At 36.5% G+C, this 14289-nt stretch overlaps 2 protein-coding genes across 2 annotated transcripts in view; both read left to right on the top strand.

Moving 5' to 3' along the window:
* Window positions 1-1378: 1378 nt before the first annotated feature.
* On the top strand, window positions 1379-7011 carry dr1 (down-regulator of transcription 1). Its single transcript, XM_051112254.1, has 4 exons — window positions 1379-1652; window positions 1761-2135; window positions 5555-5718; window positions 5827-7011. The coding sequence occupies exons 2-4, from the start codon at window positions 1916-1918 to the stop codon at window positions 5971-5973; spliced, it is 531 nt and encodes a 176-aa protein (XP_050968211.1). The 5' UTR covers window positions 1379-1652; window positions 1761-1915; the 3' UTR covers window positions 5974-7011.
* A 356-nt stretch (window positions 7012-7367) lies between these two features.
* The window catches only part of gng12b (guanine nucleotide binding protein (G protein), gamma 12b), a 67314-nt gene continuing 60392 nt past the window's right edge, over window positions 7368-14289 (top strand). The window contains exon 1 of the mRNA XM_051112255.1: window positions 7368-7701. The gene's annotated coding sequence lies outside the window, so the exon portion shown is untranslated. The remainder of the gene's footprint in view (window positions 7702-14289) is intronic.

Raw genomic sequence — 14289 nt, 5'->3', positions numbered from 1 at the left:
CCGACTGCTCACTCAACCACAGAGAACATAAATATCACTTTCAGACCTCTTCCAGAGACCTTGGCATTGTTGCATATTATCAGTATATGATTTTTCTAATTTACATTAGATATTATATAGCTGACTGCAACTGCTAACAAATAATCTTATGCTGTTTTATGACATGCAGCGCTTCCACAAAATAAAAACATCAAAAGTATTAAGTCAATGTCTTAACCACACAGCTAAGATATTATACATAGCACACTCTGTGACCTAAACTTAATAAATTTGGAGTGTATCATCTGTTGCCTGTGTGTACCAATTATAATACAAAAATAATTATATCAAATAATTTTATTAATGGAGTCTGCACTACAGCACTACTAGTCAAAAGTTTTTGAACAAGATTTTTAATGTCTTCTGCTCACCAAGTGTGTATTTATTTAATCCAAAGTACAGCAAAAACAGCAAACTTTTAAAATACTTTTACCATTTAAAATAACTTAAAATAATAAAATAACTTCTGTTTGAATATATTTTAAAATGTATTTTGTTTTCCTGTGATCAAAGCTGATTTTTTAGCATCATTACCCCAGTCACATGGTCCTTCAGAAATCATTCTCATATTATCTGATTTGCTGCTCAAAAAAACATTTATTATTATTATGTTGAAAACAGCTGAGTACAATTTTTTTTTCAGGTTTCTTTGGTGAATAGAAAGTTCAGAAGAACAGCATTTTTCTGAAATAGAAATCTTTTGTAACATTATAAATGTCTGTTTCATAACCTTTGATCAATTTAAAGCATCCTTGCTAAATAAAGGTATTAAATTCAATAATTTCTTTCCCCCCCAAAAATATAATGTTACACAAGCTTTTTATTTCAGATAAATGCTGATCTCTGGATCTTTCTATTCTTCAAAGAATCCTGAAAAAATTTATTCAGCTGTTTCAAATATTGATAATAATGTATTCAAATCGAAAGCAGGTATTTTAAATAGTAAAAAAATTCACAATATTACTACTGCTTTTGCTGTATTTTGGATCAAATGCAGGCTTGGTGAGCAGAAGAGACTTCTTAAATAAAACATAACACCTCTTAATGTTCAAAAACTTTTGACTGGTAGTGTATATACAGTAAAAAAAAGAAAGAAAGAAATGAAGAAAAGAAAACCATAACAAACAAAAAGTCTCAAGCAACTGCCTGCTTGGAACTATGTAACCACGTGACTTTCCCTAATCTTGTGCTTAGGATACAGTACAAAATGTCAGGATATACACAATACAGAGTTAAATGGTTTGGAAGATTTGAGATTTGAGATCAAAAATTCCGAAATTTCCATTATATACAGTAGGCGTCAGTGTCGAGCAACCCCACGAAACAATAACAAGCCGAAGAATCACCGGATATCCGGAAGTGTTGCATTGTGGGGTTCATTTCGTTGATAGCTTAACCGAGTGGGTGAAATAATGAATTAGGAGCTTCGAATGCTTAAAAAAAATTCCGCCTCGGGCTTTAGCCGAACGCGCGCGGCGTCTGTTAGTTTATCCAGGCAGCTTGAGAATGAATGATCGGAGCTGAATCATGATTAGAAACGTGCACAGGAACAGCAGCAGCAGCAGCTCTGATGTGTGGATGTGGAGAGTCAGCGTAAACTGATCAACCGAAAGGTACCGACTCCTCTCATCCTCCCTTCCTTGTGTCAAACACTCATCTTCTTTCCCTGAATTCAATTTGAATTGAAAAGTATATTCAAAAGTATGCATTCTCTCCGACAGCGTTTTAGTGATCTGCTATAAGAAAGCCGACCACATTATTTGAATCTCCAAACAAAGCCGTCGCTGTGGGTGTTTCATCCTTAACAACCCACTGAAGTTCCTCGCCCTGTTTCGATTCCCTTCAAATTCTGAAGCGTCTCGGCAGCTCATCCCTCATGGCCTCTTCATCGGGCAACGACGATGATCTGACGATCCCGAGGGCGGCGATCAATAAAATGATTAAAGAAACGCTTCCCAATGTGCGAGTAGCGAACGATGCCAGAGAGCTGGTGGTGAACTGCTGCACGGAGTTCATTCACCTCGTCTCATCAGAGGCCAACGAGATCTGCAATAAGTCAGAGAAGAAGACTATATCCCCAGAACATGTTATAAACGGTGAGAATGTTACTTCTTGATGACTGAGATCACTAACAGCTAATTGATCAATTTGGATAAATGGCGGAGAGTTTTATTCAAAGCATGTACAGTAAGCTTGAGTTAAAGAATAGTTTGTTTTTTCATGTCTAAAACCTGTATTTCTTGCTTGCTTCTGAGGAGCACAAAATTAGATGTTTGCCCCAGTCACCAATCCCTGTCATTGGCAAATGTTTCACACAGTTCATGATGAAAATCATCTTAAATGAGCCTAAACTGGTCTTCTGGTCTTAGCTGCTCTTCCACCCTATGGCATAAACATTGCCAGTATGTTAAAACTGTCTTAAGAACTAGTTTGAACACATTTTTCCTGTGGCCAGGCTAGCCATTGACAAATTTTAAAGGGGTTTTGGGCACTTTTCCGCTTGAAGGCTTGCTAAAGATCTTGCTAAGTGGTTAGATTGGTTTGAAGTGGAGTTCACCTAAAAAAAAATGAAATTGTTTGGCTTGCTCCAAACCTGTGTGCTTTGAATTCTTTTTGGAACACAAAATAAGATATTTTGGAAAACTGTTGGGGTGTGTGTGGTGGTGGTTGTTTTTTTTTTCTCTAATGATTATTAATTGTACGAACAAAAGCTTTTTTATGCAGTATGTTTGTGTTCCACATTAGGAAAAAAGTCATACGGGTTTGGAGCCACATAAAAACAATGCAATTTTTGTTTTTGTTTCCACAGTGCTGATTGGATTGGTTTGGTCTTGTTTTGAATTCTATTTCATGGTATAGCTTACCCAAAAATGAAACTTCTTGTCATTCATTACACACCCTCTTGCCATTCCAAACCCGTAAGACCTTTGTTCATCTTCGGGATGCAAAATAAGATATTTCTGATGATATCCGAGAGCTTTCTGACCCTGCATAGACAGCAATGCAACTGACACAGTCGAGGCCCAGAAAGGTAGTAAGGACATCGTTAAAATGTTCCATGTGACTTCAGTGGTTCAACCTTAATTTTAAGAACGTACAAGAATACTTTTTGTGTGCAAGGGAAAACAAAAATAAAGACTTTATTCAACAGTTTCTTCTGGTGGTACAGTTGTGAATGCACATCGAAGCCTGACACTGACAAAAAGAAATTGTTGAATGAAGTTATTTTTGTTTTGTTTTCTTCGCGCACAAAAAGTGTTCTTGTAGCTTCATAAAACGAAGGTTGAACCACTGATGTCACATAGACTAGTTTAACAATGTCCTTACTACCTTTCTGGGCCTTGAACATGGTAGTTCTGTTGCTCTCTAAGCAGGGTCAAAAAGATTTTAGAATTCATCTAAAATATCCTAATTTGTGTTCCGAAGGTTTTATGGATTTGGAACGACATGGGGAGAGTAATTAATAACAGAATTTTCATTTTTGGGTGAACTATCCCATTAATATACAGATTAATCTGGTTAATCTACAGCAGGGGTGCCCAACCCTGTTCCTGGAGATCAGCTTTCCTGCAGAGTTTAGTTCCAACCCTAATCAAACACACCTGTCTGTAATTATCAAGTGCTCCTTGAGATTAGCTGGTTCAGGTGTGTTTGGTCAGGGTTAAAGCTGAACTCTGCAGGAAAGTCGATCTCCAGGACCAGGGTTGAGCACCCTTGATCTACAGATTAATTCAGTATTTTGGCAGTCATTTTGGACACTCTACGGTGGATAGATACGATTGTGTTAAGCTCATTGCACACTGAGTCTGAAATTTTTGGATGTTAATTAAAAAATGCAGCCTCATGTGTCAATCATTTTTACACACTGCCTCTGAAACTTTCATCCCTTATTTAAAAAAAAAAAAAAAAAAAAAAAAATTCAGATCTTGATTTTCTGCATGTTTTTGCATCTGTTGAGAACATTTTGAGAAGTGTGTTGACAATTCAGAGCCACCATACAAGCGAACGGCAAAATCCAAAGTGGCATTTGACAAATTGATCCACTTCATCTGACAGCACAAGGTCCTTGCTCTCTGAGTACACAGAAATGGGTGGTCATCTTTTTAATATGTGACTGCAGTATTGCTAGCAAAGCATCAAACTGAGCCACTGACATCCTGAAGTAAACTTTGAATCGTCCATGATATAATCCCGCAGCTCCTTAATAAGGAGGTGGAACTCTGCTTCCTCTCTGTATCTCAGGATTGGATGGACTCATATTTCCTCTTTCTTTGTTTTCTTTTTATAAAGAGGACAACAAAGACATCCACACGGCTTGACTCAGTTTAGTATTGTTTTGTGAATTTTTCACAACGGATGAAAGTCGTTCACTTTCAAAACAAAAATTTACAGATAACTTATGCACCCCCCTTGTCATCCAAGATGCTCATGTCTTTCTTTCTTCAGTCGTAAAGAAATTGTTTTTTTTTTTTTTTAGGAAAACATTTTAAGATTTCTCTCCATATGCTGGACTTCTACAGGGGCCCCCCAAATTTAAACTTCCAAAACGCAATTTAAATGCAGCTTCAAAGGGCTCTAAATGATCCCAGCCGAGGAAGAAGGGTCTTATCTAGCGTAACGATTGGTTATTTTCTTAAAAACAAACAAAAAAAAAAAGACAATTTATATACTTTTTAACCTCAAATGCTCATCTTGTCTAGCTCTGCGTGAACTGTGTATTCTTGTTCAGGACAGTTAGGGTATGTTGGAAAAACTCCCATCGCATTTTTTCCTCCAACTTTAAAATCATCCTATATCACTGCAGAAGTACCGACACAGTGTTTACAATGTGAACATGCAAAGACGATCAAATGCCTTTTACCAAAAAAAAAAAAAAAAAAAAAAAAAGGTAAAACAGCGATGTAGATTTTGAAGTTGGAGGAGAAAATGAGATGGGAGTTTTTCCACCTACCATAACTGTCATGAACCGGAATGCACAGTTCACATAGAGCTGATATACAAGACAAGCGTTTGAGGTTAAAAAGTATATAAATGTAAATTGTTTTAGAAAATAACCAATCGTTTTGCTAGATAAGACCCTTGTTCCTTGGCTGGGAGCTCTTTGAAGCTGCATTTAAACTGCATTTTGGAAATTTAAACTCTGGGCACCATAGAAGTCCACTATATGGAGAGGGTTTTCCTCAAAAAGCATAATTTCTTTACGACTGAAGAAAGACAGACATGAACATCTTGGGTGACAAATGGTTGAGTAAATTATCTGTAAATTTTTGTTTTGGAAGTGAACTTCTTTAATACACATCGGACTCGGTGTGCAAGGTGCGTATCAAATTTTTAGGATGATGAATACAAAAAAACATTTCAAAGCGAAAATTTCAGACTGTGTGCAAGGACCTTTACACTTACAATAAAGATTTACAGTATGATGATGATGATGATGATTTCTTGTTCACTGGTCATGCATTTTATTTCCAACAGATTTCCAACAGTGAATTTTTTTTATTTTTTTTTTTCTCAGCACTTGAAAGTCTAGGTTTTGGGTCATATATCGCAGAAGTAAAAGACGTTCTGCAAGAGTGTAAAACTGTAGCACTTAAACGGAGAAAGGCCAGCTCTCGACTAGAGAACCTTGGCATACCTGAGGAAGAACTTCTCCGTCAACAACAGGAATTATTTGCCAAGGTAAAAATCCTAGAAGAGCTTTTCTCTCTGTTTGTGCCTTGTATTTGTGTAACAACATGAACGCTTTGATTTCAAGTAGCTCTTCTGATAAATTCTGCTGTTTTGCAGGCACGGCAGCAGCAGGCTGAGTTAGCACAGCAGGAGTGGTTACAGATGCAGCAGGCTGCCCAGCAGGCACAGTTAGCGGCGGCTTCAGCCAGTTCCGCTCAGCAGGCCGGATCTTCCCAGGATGAAGATGAAGAGGACGACATGTGAATCCCGGCAGGCTTTCATCGAAGCACACAGATAGATTGACAAATATATATATTTACAGACATGTATGGTCTCCCACACACACTCTGTCCTCTGTAACCTTAGCAGAGAGAGACCTCTGCAGTGTTTTCTTCTATATAAACTTTTAAATCCCAGATCACCAGTATAAGTACATACTGACGGTTTAGGAGCAATCATGGGTGCTCTCCTGTGATTTGTTGCTATGTTCGCCTCGATTCACTTGTTAGCTAGTTAGCTCTTGAAAATCCCTCTTTTCTTTCTCATTTGTTCCTGATTTAATTGAAGGCAGTTGCCATAAGTTTCACCGTATGTGTGTGGGAAGGATGTGACGTGGCTGTGGCGTGAGGTGCACCATGTTATTTGTCATTGGTTAAATTCAGGAGCCGGTGTTTTGAATCGCTGAATCCTGTTTTAGGCAATTTGCGTGTTTCTCTTATATTTGTCTTTGTAAAATAGCTTAAAGAGACACGTTTGGGGAACATTTTTTGGAAAGTGATTTTTACAGCCGTTCATCCCCGCTTCTGTATTTCTCTTTGTTCTGCTGAGCAAGTTCAGAGATGTGATTCGTAATGTAGGATGTTGCTTTTTGGTTCATTTTAGTTCAAGGATTAAGATTATCATGTGTAGATAGGCTTTTACCTGCCCTGTGTTAAGAACAGTATTCCAAGGAAAAGATTTACATGTGCAGAATAATATCTGTCTCATAGTACCAAAGATAGAAAAACTATGAAAAATCAGTCACCAGATAGGCTTCGGAAATCTGCTCATGGTATTTGCTCTCTGTATGACGTGAGTGCTTCGGTGTATATCGCACTGAAGGCTCTGTAACTCTCACTTTGTACAATGTTTTGATAGCAGATTTTTTTCCAGGTGCAATGTGTAAAAGTGGAGTTGTGAATGTTTGGTCAATTCATATCTTGTGATGACTGGTAAGGTGTAGTTGAGAAGCGTATTCACATGCCTTTGCGAAAGCTGTAAGCTGTATTCTCTAAGCAATAAAGTCAACCCGTTTTATAGACAGCCTGTGTTCTGTTGTTCATGAAAATGTTTAAAATAAAAACGAATGTTTTTAAATGGCATAACACGAATAACTAATGCAGAAAATTTAGTCTTGGAATAGGGTGGTGATTATATTATGGCGCTTCGACAGATGGCGCTCCTGTAGGTGTAATGGAGACTATAGTCGTACTATGCCGCAGGCTTGAAACATTAATATTAATGACGCAATCTGACGCTCTCCCAGTAGCCCAGAGTGATTTGCTGAAGCGTTCGCTCATGAATATTATCAAGTTACGTGACTAAACTGTACCGGAAGGTTACCAGGCAACATCAGTATGACCTAATTAATATTCATAAGCTTTGCCTCTGCCATAGTAGAATTCGTATATTCAGGTTGTGGACGTGTAGAGAAACTGTTGCGCTCCAGTCCTCCACCGTTCCCACCATTCCGCCTTATTTACGCGTACAGAAGTGAAAGGTCGATCGGTTTCTGAGTTCGGCTGTTTCAAATAAACAAGGACAGCTTTACAGAGATTTCAAGTCAGGAATAACACTAGGTTTATGAGGTGACAGTTGTTACAGGCGAACTTTATATACTTGTGAACAATTGCCATCGACAGATCGGTCTCTTTTGGCAGTATTACACCAAGGTTGTTCTTCTATTCCCGTTTTTTTCCTTCCTCCACACTAAACCCACTGAGCCGAGATACGGTAAGTGTCAAATTGACCGCATGTATACAGTATGTATATAACGTTAACGTTAGGTGTTTATACGTGTACTGCATCACGCCTAAAAGTGCAGTGCTGTTGAGAGGTAAATAATCGTGTAAATGTTTATAAACACTGTAAGGTTGATTTGTGTACGATATTGTTTTGATCTAGCTTTAGTCAATATTATCAGTCTCGTGTTTGATATTTGCTGTGAACAGAATCCCATGTTCAACAATAACATAATTATTACCATGGCTGTTGAGATTTGTGGTACATTTGCTTGCCATGAGTGTGTTTCCAGTTTGAATGGTTTAGGATATGTTTTTGTCTGTTTAAGATCGGCTGAGATGTATAGCTGTCACCTTTAAACAGATTATATTTGGTAATATGAAGAAATTATTCCTGTATTGGAAACTAGTGTTTTATGCTGTTCTGTATGCTTTGGAAAGAATCTAGAGTGATTGATCATCAGTGTTTTGCAATAACAAATCACATATCACCGGAAATTCTACAACATGGTTCATATCATCCAGAAGAAAGCCAGAACACGCTCATTCATTCTGACTGATATGAACCAGATATGTAAACTTACTGTAAAGGACTTTGCACATTGATCTGTTAAATGCAGGCAGTACATTTCTGGTTAGTCTTGAATAGGTATTCTTAAAACAAGGGAAAAAGGAAATCAGAGTTCTTTCAGTGGAGTTATTTATATATTTACTTAGGAAATGTTTGCTACGCGATATTAATATAATATTGTGTTTACATACAATTTGAAACAATGGCTGTATGGAAGTGTCTAATTTTAAACTTAATTCATTTATTGGCCTTTCTGGTTGTATTTATTAGCTGATCAAAATAAAACGTGCAGGTACAGTTACCCAACCCATTTTTTAATGTATTTACTCACCCTTATGTCTTTGCAAACCTTCTTACTTCCCATCTTATTTTGAAGAACTGTTGTTATCCATATAATGAAATTCACCGGGGTCCAAAACAACATTCACTTGTGTACAATACAGTTTTTAGAACAATGTGTGGTTGAGTAAATGACAAAATCTCTTTAAAGAAGGATGTCATTAGTGGTTCCAGTATAGAATTTTAAAATCCCATTGATTGGACAAACATAGTCCGGCCCCAAGCTCATGCCACTGACTGAGTCAGTGATGCCTATAGTTGTACCCAAGGGTGTAGATTTGTCTGGTCGCAGTTGAAAGGCTGTTTTAACAGATATCTTTCTCCAGCTATCAAAGACTTTCCTGGTAAAGACTCTTAAACAGCACCACAGAGATGCTCTGTGAATATTTTTCTGATAAATCAGCCTAAATGGCTTACTTACAGTAATTAGCTTTAATGGCCCTACTTTGCAGCATGTTGGTAATATCGTTTTCTTTTTTAATCGAATGCAGAATTTTATGGCGTAACATGCTCAATCTATTTCTTAAATCTGCAGTGTGCAATACATAAAGTGATACTTTTAGTTTGTATAAGTAAAGTTAGATAATTCCAGTCAGAATACTACATGCTATTAGGCCAGAGTCATGTGAGGAATTGGGGGAGTTAACCAGTGAATGTGGATTTACCAGTTTGGTCCAGTTTCAGGTCCACACAAGTTGCAAGGTTAGCCATTGGCTCTAACTCTCTACGTAATCTGATTGCTCTGCAAAGGATATTCATTTTGGGATTTGCTAAAGATTACCTTTATAAAAATTAAATTATTTTATTAAATTATTCATGTTTTTAAAGATTAATTGACATTAAGTGATTTCATCCAGCCAGTATTCAATATCAACCAATATCAGTGAATTAAAAATCTTTAGTATCTTCTTGTGGATGAAAAGATAACGAATGAAGGTTCTGCTCTTTAAATCATTTTCTGTCTATGTGAAGTCAGTAGATCAGGGTTTCTTAATTTTTTTTTTTTTTTATCAAATGAAACCCCTCGGACGTATAATATTTACTTAAAGAGTCCTCTGAGATTTTAAGTTAATATTTCAATAATTTGCAAGGTTTTCTGATGTTGGTTATCAGTTACGTGACATGTAAATAATCTTTTTTAGTAAGTTGTTTATTTTTATTGTTTGAATTTATATTGTAAAATTATAAGCTGCATGTGTGTACCCTGTTGGTTTAAGATGGTCCTTTAGTTGTTCATGAGCTGGTTTAAGATGGTTATGAGCTGGTCCTGAGCATGAAGGACCAGCTTAAACCAGCTCATGAACAGCTATTGACTGCCATGCTTCAAAACATACCTAACCAGCATTTGCTGTTTTTTTTCAACAGGGTAAGTAAACATAGTGCTGCTTGTCACTCTGAAACACGTAGCGCAATTTATTTTATTATTATGCAGCCCTTTATTTGCTAAATGTTACTGGATTTTTTTTTTTCAAATTAATTGTGCAGCCCCATTTGTTTATTTTAATATTACATTCAATTTAATTAGCAATTAGATTTCATCAACTCACAAACCCTCCGCACTTCCCTCACAAAATCCCAGAGGTTCACAAAATCTCCTTTGAGAAATGTGCAAATGAGCTAAAACACGCTACCGACATGCTATTAGCATTCTAAAACATGTTACCAGTAAACAAATAATGTGCTGCATCCTCCTAATTCACTAGTCCTAATGTACTAGCCCTAATTGAATGGCATAGTCAAGTTTGGGGACATATTACTTTGTCATAATAACATCTTTAATAGGCCACTCTGTTGCTTAGTTGTGTGCATCCTATCACCATAACTGTCCTGTCAATTATCTTGTCACAGTTAACATCATCCATATTTTGTTTCATTTCATATTGTATTGGACAGATTATGGGTCTTCTATGTCCAGATGTTTAAAACTCTTCTCATGTGTTTGGATGATGCATTTAAAAGTTAATGACTAAACATATCTTTAGAAAAGTTTGCAGTTGTTACAGATGAAATATACTGCGGATATTGAGAGATATTGATTACTAATTTCTCAGACACTTTTCTCTACTTACCTGTCAGTCTTGTATATCCGCCATGTTTGTAGTACTTTTTTTTATTCATGTTTGTAGTTCTAATCGAATCTGCACTGTGAATTTCCACCAAAAATAACAATCCAGTTACCTTTGGGATACTCAGCTCAGTGTTCTACGATTTGGGGCACACTATTTAGGACTGATAGTATGCAAATGGGTACGCAGCAACATTAATAATGTTTAAAAACATGTTAACAACATGCTGGGAATGTGCTAAAAACATGTTAAATCATTTTGCAGGCATGTAAATACATTAACAACATAATAAAACATGCTATCAGTGTGCTAGCAACATGCTAATCAAGCTTAAAGGAGAAGTCCACTTCCAGAACAAAAATTTACAGATAATATACCCACCCCCTTGTCATCCAAGATGTTCATGTCTTTCTTTAAGTCGTAAAGAAATTATGTTTTTGAGGAGCACATTTCAGGACTTTTCTCCATATAATAGACTGATATGGTGCCCCGAGTTTGAACTTCCAAAATGCAGTTTAAATGCGACTTCAACCGATCCCAAATGTGGTTGCAAATGATCCCAGACGAGGAAGAAGTGTCTTATCTAGCAAAACGATCAGGTATTTTCATTATTTTCATCAATTTTTAATCTCAAACGCTTATCTTGTCTTGCTTAGCCTGAACTCTGTGTATTCTGGTTCAAGACAGTTAGGGTATGTCAAAAAACTCCAATCGTATTTTCTCCCTCAGCTTCAAAAATCATTTCAAAATCATCCTACATCACTGCAGAAGTACCAACCTAGTCTTTGCAAAGTGAACATGCAAAGAAGATCAAACACCCTTAACAAAAAAGGTAAAACAGCCATATAGGATGATTTTGAAGTTGAGGGAGAACATGAGATGGGAGTTTTTCGACATACCCTAACTGTCATGAACTGGAAAAAAACAGTTCAGGCAGCGTAAGACAAGACAAGCGTTTGACATTAAAAAGTATATAAATTGCATTAGTTTTATAAAAATAATTTATCGTTTCGCTAGATAAGACCCTTCCTCCTCGGCTGGGATTGTTTGAAGCAGCATTTAAACTGCATTTTGATTAAAAAAAAAGTTCAAACTAGGGGCACCATATAAATCTAATATATGGAGAAAATGCTGAAATGTTTTCCTCAAAAAGCACTGAAGTGAAGAAAGAAAGACATGAATATCTTGGATGACAAGGGGGTGAGTACATTATCTGTAAATTTTTGTTCTGGAAGTGGACTTCTCCTTTAAAACATGTTAGCCACTTCTAGCAAAATGTTAAATCACAAAAAACACCAAGCAACATGCTAACAGTGGCTAACAACACTTGTTTAAAAATGCTAACAATTAGAAACATGCTAACAATGCCTAAAAACTTGTGGTCTGAAGTGGTTTCTTAGTGAGGTCATTGAGTCTGAAATGTTATTGGGGACTGAACTGGTTGGATGTGTTTTCTTAGTGGTTTAATGGGTGGGCAAATATGGACTGTCTGAGATTTTGTTTGTTCTTCCATTTTAATCTGTCTGTCTATCTGACAATGAAACCTTAAAACCTTAAGCGTTTAAAACTATTTAATTCCTTGTCATCAGTCTTTATATATATATATATATATATATATATATATATATATATATATATATATATAGTTATAATATACAATTCCTGATATCTTCTACATGTCTGGTGTCCTCCCAGTGCTTCTTCACTAAAATTCCACAAACTGCTCATGTGATGCAACCTTTCTGATACACTATATTGCCAAAAGTATTGGGACACCCCCTTCTAATGAACAGGTTTGACTACTTTAGTAATTTCCATGAGCACAAATCTTAATTTTTAAGCATATAATGCTATTCTAGGGAATTGTGTTATAGCAGCAGTTTGGACAGGACTCTGTTCTTTTCTATTCTAACATGACAGTGTCTTTGTGTATAAGACAGGGTTCTAAAAGAAATCTGGTCTGGTCTAATCTTAATCTAGTCTTAATCCCAATTGAACACCTCTGGTGTGACTTTAAATGCAGACCTTGAGCCAAAAACTCATCACCAAACATCAATGACTTGTACTTACACTATATGGACAAAAGTATTGGGCCACCCCATTCTTTAGAACAGAAGAAGGCACTTCCAAAACTGTGGCAACAAAGATGGAAACATAATTTATGTATTTAAAAAAAATGTATTTCCATCTCTTTTGCAACAGTTTCGGAAGTGTCTGAAGTGTCTGCAGACAAGTCAAGTTCTTTCCCACTGACTGAATCAATAATTTTTTTTAAACATTGCCTTATACCCAGAGGCATTGTCATATTAAAATAGAAAAGGGTCCTTTCCAAGCTGTTGCTATAAAATCAGAAGCACATAATTCCCTAGAATATTATTATATGCTTAAACATTAGGATTTGTACTCGTGGAAATTACTACATTAGTCAAAGTTGTTCATTAGAAGGGGGTGTCCCAATACTTTTGGCAATATAGTGTATGTTAGAATGAACATTGGTAAGGGCTGAATTCTTGCCTATCAGTCACCAAAGGAGAGCTGCCAGTAAAAGTTAGTGCATATTTTAGCCTGTTAGCAATAAATCTCAGTTTCGGCATATATTTATGGTCATCTTTCTTTTATCAATGTATGATTAACCCACACAAGACAATAAATGTGTTATGACAGACAAGAAGAAACAGTTTCTCTCTTTTACAAACACACCCTGTATACACACACAAGGATGTGACACATTCTGCTACTGGCCTGTGGAGACTTGGTCTGATCTGTAAGCAGCTGTTATTCTCCTCATTAAGCAGCCTTGCTCTGTCGATCACAGCAGAGTTTTTCCATAGATTGATTTGTAGTGGTGTGTTATGGATGATTTGTTTCTTTGTTTTGAAGTTACTGACCTTTAAAGGTCAAGTGTGTCATTTTTTTATTAAATTAGTTTAATGCCCAGAGCCAACTGGTTGACTTACTGTTAAATGTATACACTGTGGCTTTGTGGCACTTTAAAAACATTAAGTTTGAAATGTCAACCAATGGCATGAGATGAGGGGGCATATTACACACATCAACTTTAAAGATTCCATGAAGATACCTCATGAGTTTTTTTGGCTTTTAGTCTGTGTTTGCTTTCTAATATAGGCCTACCCGTAAGCAGTGGTATATGATATTAGACCTATTTACAAAAAATATTGATTGCTCATCCTGGACCACATATTTTTGTCCAATCAAATGCAAGAATGAGAACATCCACCTGAAACCATCCATCAAACATGGCTGATGCTGTGACTCTCTAATTCCTATTGGCTGAGACCAATGAGACCTAAGGAATGAGACCTTCAATATGTTTCACCCAGAAACCTTGTTTCAATAGCAGGTACAACAGCACAAGAAAATTCCATGAGGTCTCTACAGTCAAACTCAGTAAATCAAATATTTATGATTTTATTTGGAGTTTAAGATGTCTTGAAATTACCCATATTTTGTCCCGTGTGATGTGTGGGTTGTTAAAGATTGCTAGTATTTATTCACTTACCCCCCTTGTGACCTTATGTGCTGAGTAAGCAGTGAAGGTTTGGTTGCCACAAGTTCTGTGTAAAGCCATCTCATGTTTATTGGA

The sequence above is a fragment of the Labeo rohita genome, chromosome 6, assembly GCF_022985175.1.
Source record: "Labeo rohita strain BAU-BD-2019 chromosome 6, IGBB_LRoh.1.0, whole genome shotgun sequence".
Taxonomy (NCBI): Eukaryota; Metazoa; Chordata; class Actinopteri; order Cypriniformes; family Cyprinidae; genus Labeo; species Labeo rohita.
Note: the sequence above shows the minus strand (reverse complement) of the source record. Positions and strands in the feature narration are given on the sequence as shown.

Bases quoted from the DNA above. Each gene is read 5' to 3' on its own strand.
- dr1 (XM_051112254.1), top strand. From the start codon at position 1,916: ATGGCCTCTTCATCGGGCAACGACGATGATCTGACGATCCCGAGGGCG. The intron at 2,136-5,554 runs GTGAGAATGTTA...TTTTTTTCTCAG, and splicing joins CCCAGAACATGTTATAAACG to CACTTGAAAGTCTAGGTTTT. The intron at 5,719-5,826 runs GTAAAAATCCTA...GCTGTTTTGCAG, and splicing joins AACAGGAATTATTTGCCAAG to GCACGGCAGCAGCAGGCTGA.